This window comes from Somniosus microcephalus, chromosome 21 (assembly GCF_052327205.1).
Source record: "Somniosus microcephalus isolate GS21.2 chromosome 21, FLI_Smic_1.0, whole genome shotgun sequence".
NCBI lineage: Eukaryota > Metazoa > Chordata > Chondrichthyes > Squaliformes > Somniosidae > Somniosus > Somniosus microcephalus.
The window spans coordinates 64,131,440-64,150,784 of NC_141007.1; the positions used below are offsets into that span (position 1 = coordinate 64,131,440).

At 45.7% G+C, this 19,345-nt stretch overlaps 1 protein-coding gene across 1 annotated transcript in view; it reads left to right on the top strand.

The window, feature by feature from the left end:
• LOC147102876 (dynein axonemal heavy chain 17-like) overlaps positions 1–19,345 on the top strand; it is a 908,504-nt gene that overhangs the window by 814,691 nt on the left and 74,468 nt on the right. Inside the window, exons 64-66 of the mRNA XM_085963770.1 lie at positions 4,596–4,803; positions 7,190–7,305; positions 10,393–10,585. Of these exons, the coding sequence (XP_085819896.1) occupies positions 4,596–4,803; positions 7,190–7,305; positions 10,393–10,585 (517 nt within the window). The remainder of the gene's footprint in view (positions 1–4,595; positions 4,804–7,189; positions 7,306–10,392; positions 10,586–19,345) is intronic.

The following is a 19,345-nucleotide window of genomic DNA, read 5'->3' on the forward strand; positions in this document are numbered from 1 at the left end:
TAGGTCCTTGAAAATGTCAGATCCAACCGCTCCCCCCCGCCATCCCCGGAACTTACCTAAGGACCACTGTCAGCCTTGGGCCTCTCTCTTTGGGCGGACACTGCTCACGCTGTCTTGCTCTCTTCCCAGAGCCCTGTAGGTTCCTCTACTACAAATATTTATCGAATCTTCCTTAACCAATCTTCCTTAACCACTCTCTGGTAAAGCATTCCATCCTCCCAAAACTCTCTGCGTACATTCTGAAATTATACTAGTCGATTTTTTTAATACAAGATCTGTTGCTTCTAAAGTCATTTTGACTGCACCTTATGACACTTAGGCTCTTTAACTAAACAGCAACAACTTCCTATAAAATTCCTTTAAGCTTTCAGCCCTGCATGAATATTGAATTGACTTATTTCTCCAGCGTCAGAGCTCTATTGTGCTATTTGACATGTCACATATCTATTTATTTTCGACCATGGTCCTCACCCCAGTGTAACCCAAGTTATATTTCACTAAATAGAACTAGAGAGAAAAAAATATATACATAAAATTAAAAGATGTTCAAACAATGAATTCTGGACCTATATGATCCCTTATTGCTTTTGGATTTCAATGTATAAAAACATAATTTTCCAAAACCAATTTAGGACTAAATACATTCCTATTGTTTACTATAGGTGGCATAGTGGTTAGCACTGTTGCCTCACAGCACCAGGGACCCGCGTTCGAATCCGGCCTCGGGTGACTGTCTGTGTGGAGTTTGCACATTCTCCCCGTGTTTGCGTGGGTTTCCTCCGGGTGCTCCGGTTTCCTCCCACAGTCCAAAGATGTGCAGGTTAGGTTGATTGGCTATGATAAAAATTGACCCTTAGTGTTAGGGGGATTAAATACGTGGGGTTACGGGGATAGGGTGGGATATGTGTTGGTGTAGGGGTTACGGGGATTGGGAGGGATATGTGTCGGTGCAGGCTCGATGGGCCGAAATGGCCTCTATCTGTACTGTGAGGTTTCTGTGATTTCTGTGATACTGATCATCTATTATCCTTTATGTGATGAATATGATAGTTAAGTTGTAATTGAAAAGATTTTTTATATTATTTATTGTAGCTGTTCCAGTACAGCTACAACACTGGCATCTATCCAACAATGTGGAAAACTGCCCAAGTATGTCCTGTCCATAAAAAGCAGGACAAAGCCAATCTGGCCAATTACCACCCCATCAGTCTACTCTCAATCATCAGCAAAGCGATGGACAGAGTCATCAACAATGCTATCAAGCGGCACTTACTCACCAATAACCTGCGCACTGATGCCCAGTTTGGGTACCACCAAGACCACTCGGCTCCCGACCTCATTACAGCCTTGGTCCAAACATGGACAAAGGAGCTGAATTCACTGAGGTGAGAGTGACTGCCCTTGACATCAAGGCAGCTTTTGACTGAGTGTAGCATCAAGGAGCCCTAGTAAAACTGAAGTCAATGGGAATCAGGGGGAAAACTCTCCACTGGCTGGAGTCATACCTAGCACACAGGAAGATGGTTGTGGTGGTTGACGGTCAATCATCAGAGCCCAGGACATCGCTTCAGGAGTTCCTCAGGGCAGTGTCCTAGGCACAACCATCTTCAGCTGCTTCACCAATGACCTTCGCTCCAACATAAGGTCAGAAATGGGATGTTCGCTGATGACTGCTCAGTGTCCAGCGCCACTCACAACTCCTCAGTTAATGAAGCAGTCCATGCCAGCATGCAACAAGACCTGGATGACGTTCAGGCTTGGGCTGATAAGTGGCAGGTAACATTCATGCCACAGAAGTGCCAGGCAATGACTATCTCCAACAAGAGAGAGTCTAACCACTGCCCCTTCATATTCAATGGCATTACCATCATCAAATCCCCCGCCATCAACATCCTGGGGGTCACCATTGACCAGAAACTTAACTGGACCAGCCACATAAATACTGTGGCAACAAGAGCAGGTCAGAGGCTAGGTATTCTGCGGCAAGTGTCTCACCTCCTGACTCCCCAAAGCCTTTCCACCATCTACAAGGCACAAGTAAAGAGTGTGATGGAATACTCTCCACTTGCCTGGATGAGTGCAGCTCCAACAACACTCAAGAAACTCGACACCATCCAGGACAATAGCAAAATACTGCGGATGCTGGAAATCTGAAATAACAACAGAAAATGCTGGAAACACTCAGCAGGCCAGGCAGCATCTGTGGAGAGAGAAACAGAGTTAACGTTTCAGGTCTGTGACCCTTCGTCAGAGCTGGTAAAAGTTGGAGATGTAACAGGTTTTAAGCAGGTACAGAGGCAGGGAAAGGGGGCGGGGGGGAGCAAGGAACTAAAGGGACAGTCTGTGCTAGGATTGAAGGCAGGAGAGATTAAATGTTGCAAATGGGGATGGCAGAATTATCAACAGCTGCCGCCTGAAAAAATAGGGGGGGGTTATAGTCTGAAATTGTTGAACTCAATGCTGAGTCCAGAAGGCTGTAAAGTGCCTAATCGAAAGATGAGGTGCTGTTCCTCGAGCTTACGTTGAGCTTCATTGGAACAGAGGCCGAGGACAGAGAGGTCAGAGTGGGAGTGGAGGGGAGAATTAAAGTGACAAGCGACCGGAAGCTCGGGGTCACCCTTACGGACTGAACGGAGGTGTTCTGCAAAGCGGTCACCCAATCTGCGTTTGGTCTCCCCAATGTAGAGGAGACCGCATCGTGAGCAGCGAATACAGTATACTAAATTGCAAGAAGTACAAGTAAATCGCTGTTTCACCTGGAAGGGGTGTTTGGGGCCCTGGACAGTGGGAAGGGAGGAGGTAAAGGGGCAGGTGTTGCATCTCCTGCGCTTGCACGGGAAGGTGCCATGGGGGGTGATTGAGCAGTGGAGCAGGGTGTTGTGGAGGGAGCAGTCCCTTCGGAATGCTGAAAGGGGATGGGAAGGGAAGATGCGTTTGGTGGTGGGATTACGTTGGAGGTGGAGGATGATCCATTGAATGTGGAGGCTGGTGGGGTGAAAGGTGAGGACAAGGGGAACCATATTGTGGTTCTGGGAGGGAGAAGGGGTGAGAGTAGAAGTGCGGGAAATGGAATGGACACGATCGATGCCAACCACAGTAGAGGAAAAAGGAAGACATATCGGAAGCACTGGTATGGAAGGTGGCATCGTCAGAACAGATGCAGTGGAGACGGAGAAACTGGGAGAATGGAATAGAGTCCTTACAGGAAGCAGGGTGGGAGGAAGTGTAGTCCAGGTAGCTGTGGGAGTCAGTGAACTTGTAGTGGATGTTTGTCGATAGCCTATCGCCAGAAATGGAGACAGAGAAGTCAAGGAAGGGAAGAGAAGAGTCGGCGATGGACCATGTGAAGGTGAGGGAAGGGTGGAAATTGGAAGCAAAGTAAATGAAATTTTCTAGTTCAGGGCAAGAGCAGGAAATGGCACCAATACAGTCATCAATGCACCGGAAAAAGAGGTGAGGGAGGGGACCTGAGTAGGACTGGAATAAAGAATATTCCACATATCCCACAAAAAGGCAGGCATAGCTAGGGCCCATGCGGGTCCCCATAGCAACACCTTTAATTTGGAGGAAGTGAGTGGTGTCAAAGGAGAAGTTGTTCAATGTGAGAACAAGTTCAGCCAGGTGGAGGAGGGTGGTGGTGGTGGATGGAGACTGGTTGGGCCTCTGTTCAAGGAAGAAGCGGAGTGCCCTCAGGCCGTCCTGGTGTGGGATGGTTACAGCCTTTTGGACTCAACATTGAGTTCAACAATTTCAGACTATAACCCCTCCTCCACCACCCATTTTTCAGGCAGCAGCTGTTGATGATTCTGCCTTCCCCATTTGCAACATTTAATTTTTCCTGCCTTCAATCCTAGCACAGACTGTCCCTTTAGTTCCTTCCTCCCCTCCCCCCACCCCTTTCCCTGCCTCTGTACCTGCTTAAAACCTGTTACATCTCCAACTTTTTCCAGTTCTGACGAAGGGTCACAGACCTGAAACGTTAACTCTGTTTCTCTCTCCACAGATGCTGCCTGACCTGCTGAGTGTTTCCAGCATTTTCTGTTGTTATTTCACCATCCAGGACAAAGCAGCCCGCTTGATTGGCATCCCATCTACCACATTAAATTTTCACTCCCTCCACCACCGGCGCACCGTGGCTACAGTGTATACCATCTACAAGATGCACTGCAGCAATTCGCCAAGGTTTCTTCGGCAGCACCTTCCAAACCCACGACCTCTTCCACCTAGAAGGACAAGGGCAGCAGGCGCATGGGAACACCACCACCTCCAAGTTCCCCTCCAAGTCACACACCATCCTGACTTAGAAGTATATCGCCGATCCTTCATCGCCGCTGGGTCAAAATCCTGGTACATCTCCCTAACAGCACTGTGGGAGTACCTTCACCACATGGACTGCAGTGGTTCAAGAAGGCGGCTCACCACCACCTTCTCAAGGACAATTAGGGATGGGCAATAAATGCTGGCCTTGCCAGCGACGCCCACATCCCATAAATGATTTTTTTTAAATGCAGCAAAGGACTAATTGCTTAGAGTGAATTGGTTATGTTTTAGTTACTTTTAATTTACTATTTATGTATTTCCATCACTTTTAATAGGCCATTTCTTGATAATCCAATGTTTGATGCTGATTTTATTCGTACTAAGTCCATAGCTGCAGCTGGTCTGTGTTCATGGTGTATAAACATTGTAAAATTTTATGAGGTGTTCTGTGAAGTGGCACCTAAGAGGGCAGCTCTGGCACAGGCTAATGCTGAACTGGCAGCTGCACAGGAGAAACTTGCTGGTATCACACGTATGATAAATGTAAGTATGCATGTCACACAATGTACTACTCTAATCTCTGTTCCTTTAAGCATTTATAAGAAATTTGAATATACACAATACTGTAGGTTACTTTTCGAAAGTTGTGTATTTATAAAATTGTATTTGTGCTTTAAATTTATCATGCCCAATTAGAATATAAATGATTCCTGGGATTCATGCTATTTCCTAGATGGCTTTTAAATCCATACTAGCTCCACCCTACACAAACTCCAACTCACCAAGAACTGTAGCATTACATCCTATCCCATACTAAATGCTGCTCAGTATTATCTCAGTCCACACATAACTCCACTGGCTCCCCATCCCCTCACACATTGATTTCAAAATCCTCATTCTCATTTACAAATCCCTCCCAGTATTGCTCCACCCTACTCAGCAACCTTCTCTAGCCTGGTCTCAGCTCATACCCTCCACTCTTGAGAGTCAGGACTACTGTCCATACCCCATGCCTTTCCCGAGCCTTAATCCACTGTGTTCTTGCACTCTAAAACGCTCGGGGATATAAATTGATATGCATTGGGCCTGTTTTCCAAGCATAAAACAGACACAAAGTGACGTAAGAAAACTCACTAAGCACTTAGTTGAGTATAAAACAAGGCTTTAATCAACTGTTTCACAACCATGAGATTCTAGTTACATCACTAGTTCCTGGTTACAAAAACGTCCTGGGCAAGCTGGGCCCACGCCGTCCAAGGAGTATTTATACCAGCAGGCCGCCCAGTGTTATTTCATGAGTCATTTCTTCATGAATGATAAGATTCATGACACAAAGCATACCAATTTAGTAGTGGGACAGCCTATGCTCAACCTGTGCAGGCAGTGGTCCCACTGCTAAATTCATGGGGACCATTTTTAGGCATCCCAAGTGCATGACAAAAACAGGCACTAGGCCCCTTGAATATGTAAATTAGAGGCCAAAAACCTGGTAAAGGATCCCTTTGAAAAATTGGTGCTCAGGATTCTTCAGCACTTAATTTTTTTTTAACATTTTCCATGCAACCAGGAGGAGCACGACTGCTCTGCAGACTCCACAGTCGTGGTGATCAAGCCCTAATCTCTACCACCCTCACTCTGGAATGACACTTCACCTTATTACATCTCTTCGTATCTTCGAAAGCTTCTTCAAACCTTAGTTTTTTGACACACTTATAGTCACATCCCCCAACTTTCTCCAAATTCCTATTCACTTCCAATCTGTCCCTTTGGGAATTTCAACTATGTTAAGGATGTTGTGTAAGTTGTTAAATGTAACTGTGGCAATAATCTACAAAGTAGCAGCCTATTGTGATCCAGGAGCATACATCTATGTTGTTTTGAATATTATCTTTTACAATTATTAATTGACTTGTAACACAAAAGCTATTTGTTACTTTTAAATCATATTGTATTCATTTTTTTTCAGGAAAACTGTAAAAAGAATGTTGTACTGAGATATCCTTAAACCATACAAGGCTAGAAATTACTGTTGTGATATTAGACTGTGACTACTTAAATGCTCACTGGCGAGAAATTTGGTGCAATTGCGCCTCTCGTTAATGCCCCCGGGGGCGCTAATGGGGCACAAATTACTTTACGCCCGGGCGCGACACTGCTAACGAATTCCGCTATATTCAGTGGGAGTTTACTGGCAGCGGTAACTGGTAGCGCCACGCTCCGCTGCGCAGGCGATGACGACGTTTTCGCTCCGCCTGCAAAATTGACCCACGCCCCCTGAATCTGCGCCGGGTGATGACAGCGACCGATTCGGGGGTGGGAATGGAACGGCAGGAGGCTCGCAGGGTGCTAACTAAAGGGGAGGTGGCGAGCAGGGGAAAAAATCGGCAGATTACTTGTCACGGCCCGTTTCGTCTTTGAACTCGGGGTGCGTGCTGCAATCTGGCAGCCCGGCATTCCTTTTGTGTGTCGGGCTGCTGGCACGGCACCCCGCTCCTCGGTGGTGCAGGTAGGGCCCCACAGAGTTGTGGGCTTGGGCCCTCCCCTTTAATGAAGGGAAGAGCCCTTCCATGCAGCAGCGCTACGTTGCCCAGTGCGTAGGGTTGCAGAACCCACTGCCCCGATATTCGGGGTTAGCACTCTAAGAAGGAAGTGGAGCGCTTTTATAGCACTCCACCTCTCTCTTGGGGCACTAAGACTGAAGTTAGCGATCGCCGGCGCTATTTTTTGCAGGGTGCCAAATTTAGCACCTAGGTGATGTTAGTGACCCAAAATGGTCGCTAATGAATTTTTCCTCCACTATTTTTATTTCATCTGAAAATGGGTTAATATCTCTATTAAAATAGCAGACAGGAATATTAAGCACTATTGCAAACAATAGTTTCTAGACTGTAATATTTTCCTCTGACCATTTATCTTTTTTAATTTTCAGGAACTTGATGAAAATCTATCAAAGTTGACAGCTGAATTTGAAAAAGCCACAGCTGAAAAACTCAAATGTCAAGAAGAAGCTGATGATACCAACAGAACCATTTCACTTGCAAACAGGTAAATTTGGACCTGTATAAATAGGACTAAATGAGCAAACTGCACTAGTTCTAGATCCTCCATAATTTTTCAGCTAAAATTTTTCTTTGTCTATAGGTTAGGTTTTATCTCATCATCTTGCTGTAGTGTTCTTGAACTTGTTTATTTCTCACAAGTTTTCCAGTGTTACTAAGGCTGGCAGGGATGGAAAACTAGATGCGATCCATTCCACCGGATCCCTGTCGCGTTGTACAGCTGTAAGAATCTTCAAGCATCACTTCTACCAGACACTGGAAGCATGCATACAAATATGAGCGGCATATCGAAATTTTTCATCATTATCAGCCTAGCAACACCGAAGACTAAGAATGCCAGAACATCGCATGCTTATGGTGTTGCTAGCCCAGGCACAATATGCTAGGGAGTTGAGTTGGTGAAGGGATTCTCAATAAAGTCTTGCGCATTGGTAGATTTTGGCCAATTCCTCCAAGTGGACAAAATTTTTATACTGTCCAGGCTGCCTGCCCCTTTAGTTTGCTGCAGATTTCCAATTCCTAAAGCAAGAAACTTTGTGAAATATTCTGTACTGTTTTAACTGTGTCCCATTCCCAGCCTCCACCCAAAGGCATGTTGCTCTGACCCTAAAAACCTCAGTATTTTCACTGGCTTAGCTCTAGCTTTTGAGGTAGATAGGAATAAATCTGTTAATAAGAATATTCAGCTGTTCACATGCTCTGGTCCATGGTCTTTGGCTAAGGCTGTTTCCAAAGATTTTAATATAGATGGTCAGTGTTTACTTGGCTCAGTATAGCGCTCTCACCTCTGAGTCACAAGTTCATGGATTCAAGATCCATTCCAGACCTAAGCATACTCCAGCAATACAAAAGGAGAACTGCATTGTCAAAGGTACCATTTTTTGGATGAGACATTAAATTGAGGTCTCATCTACCTGCTCAGGTGGACATCCAAGATCCCATGACATTTTTAGTTAACAGTTATCCCTGAACAAGCATCACAAAACCAGATTTACTAGTCATTTATCTCATTGCTGTTTGTGCAAAAATTGGCTGCCATATTTGCCTATATAACAGTGACTACACTTCAAAAGTAATTAATTGGTTGTGAAATGGTTTGGGGCATTATGTCAAACGCCAAAATAAATGCAAGTTTTTTTCTAAATGGTGGAATGCATCCTTCCCTTTTATTATTTAGATGAAGGGACTGAGTTTAACATATCCAAGTTTGCTGATGATACAAAGTTAGGTGGGGAAGTAATCTGTGAGGAGGATGCAAAGAGGCTGCAGAGAGATATAGATAGGGTGACTGAGTGGGCAAGAACATGGCACATGAAATACAATGTGGGGAAGTGTGAAGTTATCCACTTTGGTAGGAAAAACAAAAAAGCAGAATATTTTTTGAATGGTGAGAGACTGCGAAATGTTTGCATTCAGAGGAGCCTGGATGTCCTTGTAAATGAATCACAGAAAGTTAACATGCAGGTACAGCAAGCAATTAAGAAAGCAAATGGTATGTTAGCTTTTGTTACAAAGGGATTAGAGTATAAGAGTAAAGTAGCCTTGCTACAATTATACAGAGCATTGGTGAGGAGGGCACACCTGGAGTACTGTGTACAGTTCTGGTCTCCTTACCTAAGGAAAGACATACTTGCGTTAGAGGGAGTGCAATGAAGGTTCACTAGACTGGTTCCTGGGATGAGGGGATTGCCCTATGAGGAGAGATTGAGCAGACTAGGTATTATGTCCGTGTGTAATTGAGACACAGACTGCAGGAGTTGATTATAACAGGTCTTTACTGAGTGGAGACAACCTGGAACTACTATGCAAAAGTTACTACACAGGCTTATATACAGGGGTGGTCACTACTGGTACTGCAGTATACAGGGGCTGCAGAATATAGTTCCTTCTGCAAAGTACATACACTACAATTCCTCCCCTTTTAGCTAAACAGTACATAACATTTGATTAATAATTGAATAACACTAGGCCTATATTCTCTAGAGTTTAGAAGAATGAGAGGTGATCTAATTGAAATATATAAAATTCTTAAGGAGTTGACAGGATTAATGCTGGGAAATGGGGAATCTAGAACACAGGGTCACAGTCTCAGAATAAGTGTAGGCCATTTAGGACTGAGATAAAGAGAAATTTCTTCATCAAAGGGTTGTGAATCTTTGGAATTCTCTACCCCAGAGAGCTGTGGCTGCTTAGTTGTTGAGTATATTCAAGACAGAGATCGATAGATTTTTTGGAACTAAGGGAATTAAGGGATATGGGGATAGTGCGGGAAGGTGGAGTTGAGGTAGATGAGCCATGATCTTGTTGAATGGTGGAGCAGGCTCAAAGGACCAAATGACCTACTCCAGCTCCTATTTCTTATGTTCTTATGTTCTTCTTTGTTAAACAAGAATTCAATTAAGGGGCATTTTTCAACAACAACTTTGACCTTTTGGGCTGCTTTCACAGGTCTCACTTGCACACCTGCCAGTCCATGATTTAGGATGGCACTGGCAAAAGGCTGTGAGCAAATCAACTTCCTACCCTTTGCCCTAATTTATAAAGAAAGACTTGCATTTATATAGCATCTTTCATGACCACCGGACAGCCAATGAAGTACTGTTTTGAAGTGTAGTCACTGTTGTAATATAGGAAAATGCGGCAGCCAATTTGTGCACAGCAAGCTCCCACAAACAGCAATGTGATAATGACCAGATAATCTGTTTTAGCTGTTGTTTGAGGGATAAATATTGACAAGGACACCAGGGATAACTCCCCTGCTCTTCTTCGAAATAGTGCTACAGGATCATTTATGTCCACCTGAGAGAGCAGACGGGGCCTCGGTTTAATATCTCATCCGAAAGACGACACCTCCGACAATGCCGCACTCCCTCAGTACAGTACTTGCACTGGAGCATCAGCCTAGATTTTTGTGCTCAAGTGTCTGGAGTGGGACTTGAATCCACAACTTTCTGACTCAGAAGCGAGGGTGCTACCAACTGAACCACAGCTGACACAATTGTCCTATTGGAAAAAGTGGACAAAAAAGGGGAAATAGAGGATGTTTCCATTAAAAAAATTAATCTTTTTACAGACTTGTTGGAGGTTTGGTATCAGAGAAGATCCGCTGGGGTGAATCTGTAGCTAAGTTCAAGGAACAGGAAAAAACACTGTGTGGAGATGTGCTCCTTGTTACAGCATTTGTTTCTTATGTTGGATACTTCACAAAGAAATACAGGAATGATCTTTTGAATGAATCCTGGATGCCTTTCCTGGAAAAATTAGAGGTGCGAAGATGTTTTAAGTAGCTTTAGAGAACTAGTATAAAGTTTTAACTTTTAGAGGCAAAATGCATTGATGTCTATCAATCAGGAACATGCCTTCTTCTTATTTCTGCTGGTAATTGAGTTTAGCCATCAGGTGCTGGAACTCTCAATATTAATCTAAGTTTTCTACTAGTGCTGATTCAATTGTACTGGAATTGGCATTGAAATTTCATCAACCAAATATTACATTATTTTTTATTTATTCCTTCACGGGATGTGGGTGTCGCTGGCAAGGCGAGCATTTATTACCCATCCCTAATTGCCCCTGAGAATGTGGTGGTGAGCCACTTTCTTGAACTGCTGCAGTCCGTGTGGCGAAGGTACTCCCATAGTGCTGTTAGGAAGTTCTAGCATTTTGACCCAGCAACCATGAAGGAATGACAATATATTTCCAAGTCAGGATGGTGTGTGACTTGTAGGGGAACTTGCAGGTGGTGGTGTTCCCATGCGCCTGCTGCCCTTGTCCTTCCAGGTGGTAGAGGTCACGGCTTTGGGAGGTGCTGCCTGAAGAAGCCTTAGTGAGTTGCTGCAATGCACCTTGTAGATGGTACACACTGCAGCCATGGTGTGCCGGTGGTGGAGGGAGTGAATGTTTAAGGTAGTAAATGAAGTACCGATCAAGCGGGCTGCTTTGTCTTGGAAGGTGTCGGGCTTCTTGAGTGTTGTTGGAATTGCACTCATCCAGATGGAGTATTCTGTCACACTCCTGACTTGTGCCCTAGTGGTGGGAAAGTTTTGGGGAGTCAGGAGTTGAGTCACTCGGCACAAAATATCCAGTCTCTGACCTGCTCTTGTCACCACAGTATTTATGTGGCTGGCCAAGTTAAGTTTCTGGTCAACGGTGACCCCAAACATCTAAATATTAATTCTGGTCCATTCTTCATTATCACTAAAGAGTAAAACAGTATTTTTTTCTTTTTTTTGGATTAACCATCAATGGAAGCAGGCAGATTTACAAAATTTCAGTTGCTGTTTTATTACTTTAGCTGAACCCAAACTAATCTCTCATATCCTTGCAAGAGCACCTTATTATTTTTTCAAAGGCTTGGCTACTGCTGTAGCACATGAACATTTGAATTTAAAAACAACTCAATTTAAAATAAAATGTGTTTACGGTATATGCCTGACATAGCACAAGTTGTAACCATTAAAAAAAATTACATCTTCAAATCTTATTATTTTTCCCCGTTTGGTAAGCTACAATTCTCCATTTGTAAGAACAAGGAAATTAACTGTACATTTGCTTTTGAATTGGCTGCTTGGAGGGTAGTGAGAAGCAATATGGGTTTCTGTTGTTATTTTGGGTTGATACTTTCTCTGATAGACATCCCTCATGAAAAGTATCTTATCTGTTCTCAGCACCTCAGTAGCTCAAGATTAAGAATTTACTATGGTGAATTATAAAAGTGGACCATTGGCACAGTGCAACAATCCAGTAACATGTTGCATTACCTTGAGCCCTGGCATACTCATTATTATCAACAGATATTGTTTAAGATTATCTTTTGCTCCCCTTCACTTTTCATTCAGTTGTACTTTATATACCATGAAAAGGTAATGTAAAATATATGGCTGTGAAAATTAGAATGTCACTTGTCCCTTCAAGAGCTTTAAGGTAGAATCTACATGATCTTCCGATAGTACATATATAAAAGCCCTGTGACAAAAATGATGATTTTTGTGTTCGTTTGTGGGGCTAATTCTGATTTCTGTGAGCTACTTCTGCAAGATATACACTTTTACAATCAGGTAAACCGAAAGATAATTAACATGCAGCTAAGTCTGATTCCTGTTGGTTAATAGAGTGGTTAATTTTCAAAATGACCAAGCTTTAATTTTGAAGCTTCTGAACCACAGGGGGTTCCAGCATTGTTCCGAAAGCATTCTCTGCATTTCAATACAGAAAAATAGCAGCCAATCTATGTAATTGAGAATTTAGTTTAGTAATGTCTTTTGCTCTGACATAGTTTCACTGAACCTTGAAATAGTTGAGCTGCTGCTCCTGTCTCGACACCTTTGGCAGGCATCCTCTGGGGTTGCGAGCCTGTGAGGGCTCGTCAACAGTCTGCTGCTCCTGCAGCTGTGCAGGGTTTGAGACACCTATCTCACTTGGGTGTGGACTCTGGTGGGGCTCTGACCGAGGGCTCTGCAGTGGTATGGAAGTGTGAGCGCTTGGAGAGGAGCCCCCACTTCCTTGATGTCTGCCACCAACTTGCCTCTCATGGGTCAGGTCCCCCTCAGCGCCTGCAAGTGGCTGGAGAGCACCTTGCTGCACATCAGGGGGGCCATGGGGACCCGTATCTGCAATGGCAGTCCTACTCAGAAGGACTTCCATGAAGGTCTGGTTTCTCAGTTCAATAGATAACCATCACTCCTCCAGAGATGTTATTCTATTATGAACACTCACCATGTTTTCAGCACTCTGGCAACTTATCTCCTCCATGGCCGAAGCCATCCTCTCGTCTACTGTTGCCATCCGTTCGAGGGAGGTTGCCATCCTTTCTGTCGTGATGCGTTCATGCGCCAATGACTCCACAAAGGCTCTGCTCATGGTTGCTATGGACTCCTCCATTCGCTCCACACTCGCAGCGACCCTGGAGACAAAACCTGCCAGAGACTCCTGCATCTGTTCCTGGAGTTCCAGCACTGCTGATCTTATAGATGGACCTAGAGGCAGAGGGTCGACATGCAGCTGAGCCGAGCTGGCAGAGTCCTGCGCCCTCCGACTAGGACTCTCCACTGCTGTCCCTGTCTCCGCAATCTGCTGATGCTCACTTGTGAGCTGTGATACACCAGGTGACAACACTACTCTATGTCCCGAAGGTCCCACCGAGGTGTGAGTGTCTGCGCTGGTGCTGGGTGCGCTGAATTCTGCTGACGCTGCGCCCTCAGAGGTTGCAGCTTCCTCTGAGGAGTCTGGCTGCTCAGCCTGTTCTTCCTGGCTAGTGGGGACGGATGCTTGCGATGGTCCTGTGGGGGAGTAAAGGAAAGAGTCAGAGATGTGATGCCAAGGTTACATGCACATTGCATATTGCAGATGTTCATAAGTCCATCTGTTAGAGCTTCAAGATCATTATCAGCGACTCATGCAATGCCAATGAGAGAGATGGGAAACTTTTCTGTCACCAGCTTGCTGTCTGGAACCCGTCTGTCCATCCCCCACTTGCGCAGCCTCCTCTACCCCCACAATTTCCAGGACCGCCTCCTCCCAGGGGGTTAGGTGGGCTAATGAGGCTGTCCCTCCTCCTGTCCTCGCTCGCACTCTTTTATTGTGAGCTCTCTTTTCCTGCAATGAGGGAGACAAATGGAGGTTGAGTGAGCATGAAGGAGTGAGTGTAGAGATTCCATAGCATCGATACTTAGAAGGAGACAAAGATGGAGTGAGGTGGCAAAACCAAGGGCCCTCCCTGTGTGTTGTCAGTTGTTTGCATAGCATCACAGTGATAGGGAGTGTGAGGGCTGCATAGTCGAATAGTTATGTGAATGTAACCATAGAGAGAAAGGGAATGGGTAAGGGTGCATGGATGTCAGTGTCAAGTGGGATGTGGAGGAAGAGATTGCTGAAGCTGAGTGCTGGTGAGGAAAGGCAATGGGGATCAGATTGAGGGTGATGGGACAATCATACTCACTTTTCCAGTGCAGAGAAGGTCATGAAATCTCTTGCGGCACTGTATCCAGGTTCTGCGGGTGACTCCCAAGGAGTTGACCTCCTCAGCCACCTGCATCTACACTGCCTTGGTCTGCTTGGGAGGCCTCTTCCTCCCTGTAGAAGGGAAGAGCACCTTCCTGTTGGCTGTAGCCCCATCTACTAATTTACTAAATTGGTATTGGTTCAATAGCCCTGAGAAGTGTAAGTCTGTTGTTTATTGGTGTGATTTCTGAGCTTTAGCTGTTTGTTCAGTGACCCTGAGAAGAGTAAGTTCTGCTGTGTTCTCCACTTGCTTGCACCTTTTTCAGAATGTCAAGGGCTAGAGCTCCAAGTTGTGAATAGCACATTTAATCAGTTGGTCACACCGCAGGTAAAGGTGGCACAGGCAGAAAGGGAACGGGTGACCAACAGGCAGAGTAGTAGGCGCAGGCAGGTAGTGCAGGGATCCCCTGTGGCCATCCCCCTCACAAACAGATATACCGCTTTGGATACTGATGGGGGGGATGGCTTACCAGGGGAAGGCAGCAGCAGCCAACTTCCTGGCACCAGGGGTGGCTCTGCTGCACAGGACGGGAGGAAAAAGAGGGGTAGAGCTATAGTAATAGGGGATTCTATTGTAAGGGGAATAGACAGGCGTTTCTGCGGCTGCAAACGAGACTCCAGGATGGTGTGTTGCCTCCCTGGTGCAAGGGTCAAGGATGTCTCAGAGCGGCTGATTTGATTGGGATTATGGAAACATGGCTCCAGGGTGGCCAAGGCTGGGAACTCAACATCCAGGGGTATTCAATATTCAGGAAAGATAGGCAAAAAGGAAAGGGAGGTGGGGTAGCATTACTGGTTAAAGAAGGGATTAACACAATTGTAAGGAAGGATATTAGCTCTGATGATGTGGAATCTGTATGGGTAGAACTGAGAAATACCAAGGGGCAGAAAACGTTAGTGGGAGTGGTATATAGACCTCCAAACAGTAATGCGGAGGTTGGGGATGGCATTAAAAGGGAAATTAGAGAAGTGTGCAAAAAGGGCACAGCAGTCATCATGGGTGACTTTAATCTACATATAGATTGGGCTAACCAAATTAGTAACAATACTGTGGAGGAGGAATTCCTGGAGTGTTTACGGGATGGTTTCCTGGACCAATATGTCGAGGAACCAACCAGAGATCAAGACATCTTAGACTGGGTATTATGTAACGAGAAAGGATTAATTAGCAATCTTGTTGTACGAGGCCCCTTGGGTCAGAGTAATCATAATATGATCGAATTCTTCATTAAGATGGAGAATGAAGTAGTTGACTCAGAGACGAGGGTCCTGAATTTAAATAAAGGAAACTACGATGGTCTGAGGTGCGAATTGGGTAGGATTGATTGGGGAATGTCACTCAAAGGGTTAACGGTGGATAGGCAATGACAAACATTCAAAGACTGCATGGATGAACTACAGAATTTGTTCATCCCAGTTTGGCATAAAAAATTTTTAAAAAGGTGACTCAACCGTGGCTAACGAGGGAAATTAGGGATAGCATAAGATCCAAGGAGAGTACATATAAATTGGCCAGAAAAAGCAGTAATCCAGAGGATTGGGAGCAGTTTAGGATTCAACAAAGGAGGACAAAGAGATTAATTAAGAGGGGGGAAATAGAATATCAGAGTAAGCTTGCAGGGAACATAAAAACTAACTGTAAAAGCTTTTATAGATATGTGAAGAGAAAAAGATTGGTGAAGTCAAGCGGAGGTCCCTTGCAGTCAGAATCAGTGGAATTTATAATGGGGAACAAAGAAATGGAAGACCAATTAAATACATATTTTGGTTCTGTCTTCACAAAGGAGGACACAAATAACCTCCCAGAAATGTCGGGGAACATAGGGTCTGATGAAAGGGAGGAACTGAAAGAAATCAGTATTTGTAGGGAAATGGTGTTAGGGAAATTGATGGGATTGAAGGCCGATAAATCCCCAGGGCCTGATAATCTACATCCTAGGGTACTTAAGGAAGTGGCCCTAGAAATAGTAGATGCATTACTGATCATCTTCCAACATTCGATGGAATCTGGAACAGTACCCATGGATTGGAGGGTAGCTAATGTTACCCCACTATTCAAAAAAGGTGGTAGAGAGAAAACAGGGAATTACAGACCGATAAACCTGACATCAGTAGTGGGGAAAATGCTAGAGTCCATTATAAAAGATGTAATAGCAGAGCACTTGGAAAACAGTGACAGGATCGGACAAAGTCAACATGGATTTACAAAAGGTAAATCGTGCTTGACTAATCTACTGGAATTTTTTGAGGATGTAACTAGTAAAATAGATAAGGGAGAACCAGTGGATGTGGTGTATTTGGACTTTCAGAAGGCTTTCGATAAGGTCCCACATAAGAGATTAGCGTGTAAAGTTAAGGCACATGGGATTGGGGGCAAGGTATTGACTTGGATAGAGAACTGGTTGGCAGATAGAAAGCAAAGAGTTGGAATAAACGGGTCTTTTTCCGAGTGGCAGGCAGTGACTAGTGGAGTACCGCAGGGATCGGTCCTTGGACCCCAGCTATTCACAATATATATTAATGATCTAGACAAGGGAACTAGATGTAATATCTCCAAATTTGCAGACGACACAAAGCTGGGTGGGCGTGTGTGCCGAGAAACTACAGGATGATTTGGACAGGTTGGGTGATTGGGCAGAAGCATGACAGATGCAATATAACGTGGATAAATGTGAGGTTATCCACTTTGGTGTCAAAAACAGGAAGGCAGATTATTATCTGAATGGCAATAGATTGGGAGAAGGGGAAGTGCAACGAGACCTGTGTGTCCTTGTGCACCAGTCGCTGAAGGTAAGCATGCAGGTGCAGCAGGCGGTTAAGAAGGCAAATGGTATGTTGGCCTTCATAGCGAGAGGGTTTGAGTACAGGAACAAGGATGTCTTGCTGCAGTTGTACAGGGCCTTGGTGAGACCACATCTTGAGTATTGTGTGCAGTTTTGGTCGCCTTATCTGAGGAAGGATGTTCTTGCCATGGAAGGAGTTCAGCGAAGATTCACCAGGCTGATACCTGGGATGGCAGGAATGACGTATGAGGAGAGATTGGGTCAATTGGGCTTGTACTCGCTGGCGTTTAGAAGAATGAGAGGGGATCTCATTGAAACATATCAAATTCTGGCAGGACTGGACAGACTAGATGCAGGGAGGATGTTCCTGATGGTCGGAGAATCCAGAACCAGGGGTCACAGTCTAAGGATAAGGGGTAGGCCTTTTAAGACAGAAATGAGGAGGAATTTCTTCACCCAGAGAGTGGTGAACCTGTGGAATTCTCTACCACAGAAGGCAGTAGAGGCCAATTCATTAAATATATTCAAGAAGGAGTTGGATATATTTCTTAAGGCTAAAGGGATCAAGGGGTATGGGGAGAAAGCAGGGATAGGGTACTGAATTTGGATGATCAACCATGATCGCATTGAATGGCGGAGCAGGCTCGAGGGGCCGAATGGCCTACTCCTGCTCCTATCGTCTATGTTTCTATGTTTTAGAGTCGTCGCGGTGCAGGTACTAGTGGAGCAAGTGTGGGAACGAAGGTGGGTCCTCTTCCCCAAAGATGGCACCAGGGTCCCAAAACACACACAGCAGCAGTCCTGGTCAATGCCCGTAACATTACCCCAAGGACATGGGTTCAATGTAGGAAGAGGTTTAATGACCTGACCAGGATAGCAAGGTTGAGATGCAGGTCTTCCTATCTCCAATTATATGAGTCACACCTTCCCATAGCACTTTTTTTGCCAGCTCACCCTCCATGCATATTTCACTCATCTCCCCTCACATTCTGCATGCTTCTTCTTCACTGATAGCTAATCGCAGCAGCAGCTTTCCTCATTACAACCGCCCTTTAATTAGTGCCGCCGCAGCCACAAAATCACCACCCTGACCCTGTTGGACAGACCTTCCAGTGGTAGGTCAGGGGGTGCGACCGAAGTTTGCGGCCAGGGCACGAGTGGGGTGCTGCGCACGGCGATTATGTCATCGCCGGAGGTGCCACGCCGTGGGGCACTACCGGCTACCGCCACCGCTAACTGTAGTGTATGTACCCGTCTATCTTTAAGGGAACTATTGAATGTAACCGTTCACCTTTAAGGGAACTACTTTAGGTGTGGCACTATTTGTTTGGCTTCTGTATACTGTAATACCGATAGTGACCACACCAGTATATAAGTGTTGTGGCATGATTGCTGGGGCAGATTCGCCCGGACCTTCGAATAGTAAAGACCTGTTTGTTGTTATTTCTGAAGTCTGTGTATTTATTAACTGCACAACCCACAGACTTTACAGTGGCGACGAGTCCGATCGTACCCTGCGGCAAGATTACCAAAGCAAGAAGAGCGTCGAAGAGAGGCAACCGCCCTCGTCGTGCTGCTGGAAGAAAACACGAGGCTGCAGCAGGAGAAAGGAGGAAGACTTTAGCAATAAAAGCTTCCATCTGCAACAGGCACTGACTACCCTTCTACCACGGTGCGGAGTGAGCCGATCAGCTGGAAACAAGGCGGCCGAAGAGACTGTGAGTAGGGGAAGGTGTAGAGAATATCCGGAGGATAAGGGCAGAGCACTCGACCTCGGTCGAGGGGGAGCTGAGCCGGTCAAAAGTCGGGTCCAACGGCGTCGGGTGACAGCCGGACCGCGATCGGCGGGAAAAATCCGGGCAGCGACCGCAGCTATGAAGCGCTGAGCCTGCGAGTAGGCGCGGGAAGAGAAACCCAGCCACAGCCGGGGAGGGAAACACCGGTCTGCGAGAGGGCTGGGGAGGCGAACGGGAACCGTGCAGGTGAGAGCCGGATGCGGAGAGAGAGACTGCGAGGAGCCAGTCCAGCGGCTGAGCTGTTCTCCACCAACGGGGTACTCAGAGCCGGCAAAACCGAACGTGCGGGAGTGGGTGAGAGACACAGCCGAAAACGGGGTGAGAGACTGCGCGAGAGCCAGTCCAGCGGCTGAACTGTTCTCCACCAACGGGGTACCCAGGGCCGGTAGCACCGAACGTGCGGGTGAGAGAGCGACAGAGCCGGGTACGGAGAGAGAGACTGCACGAGAGC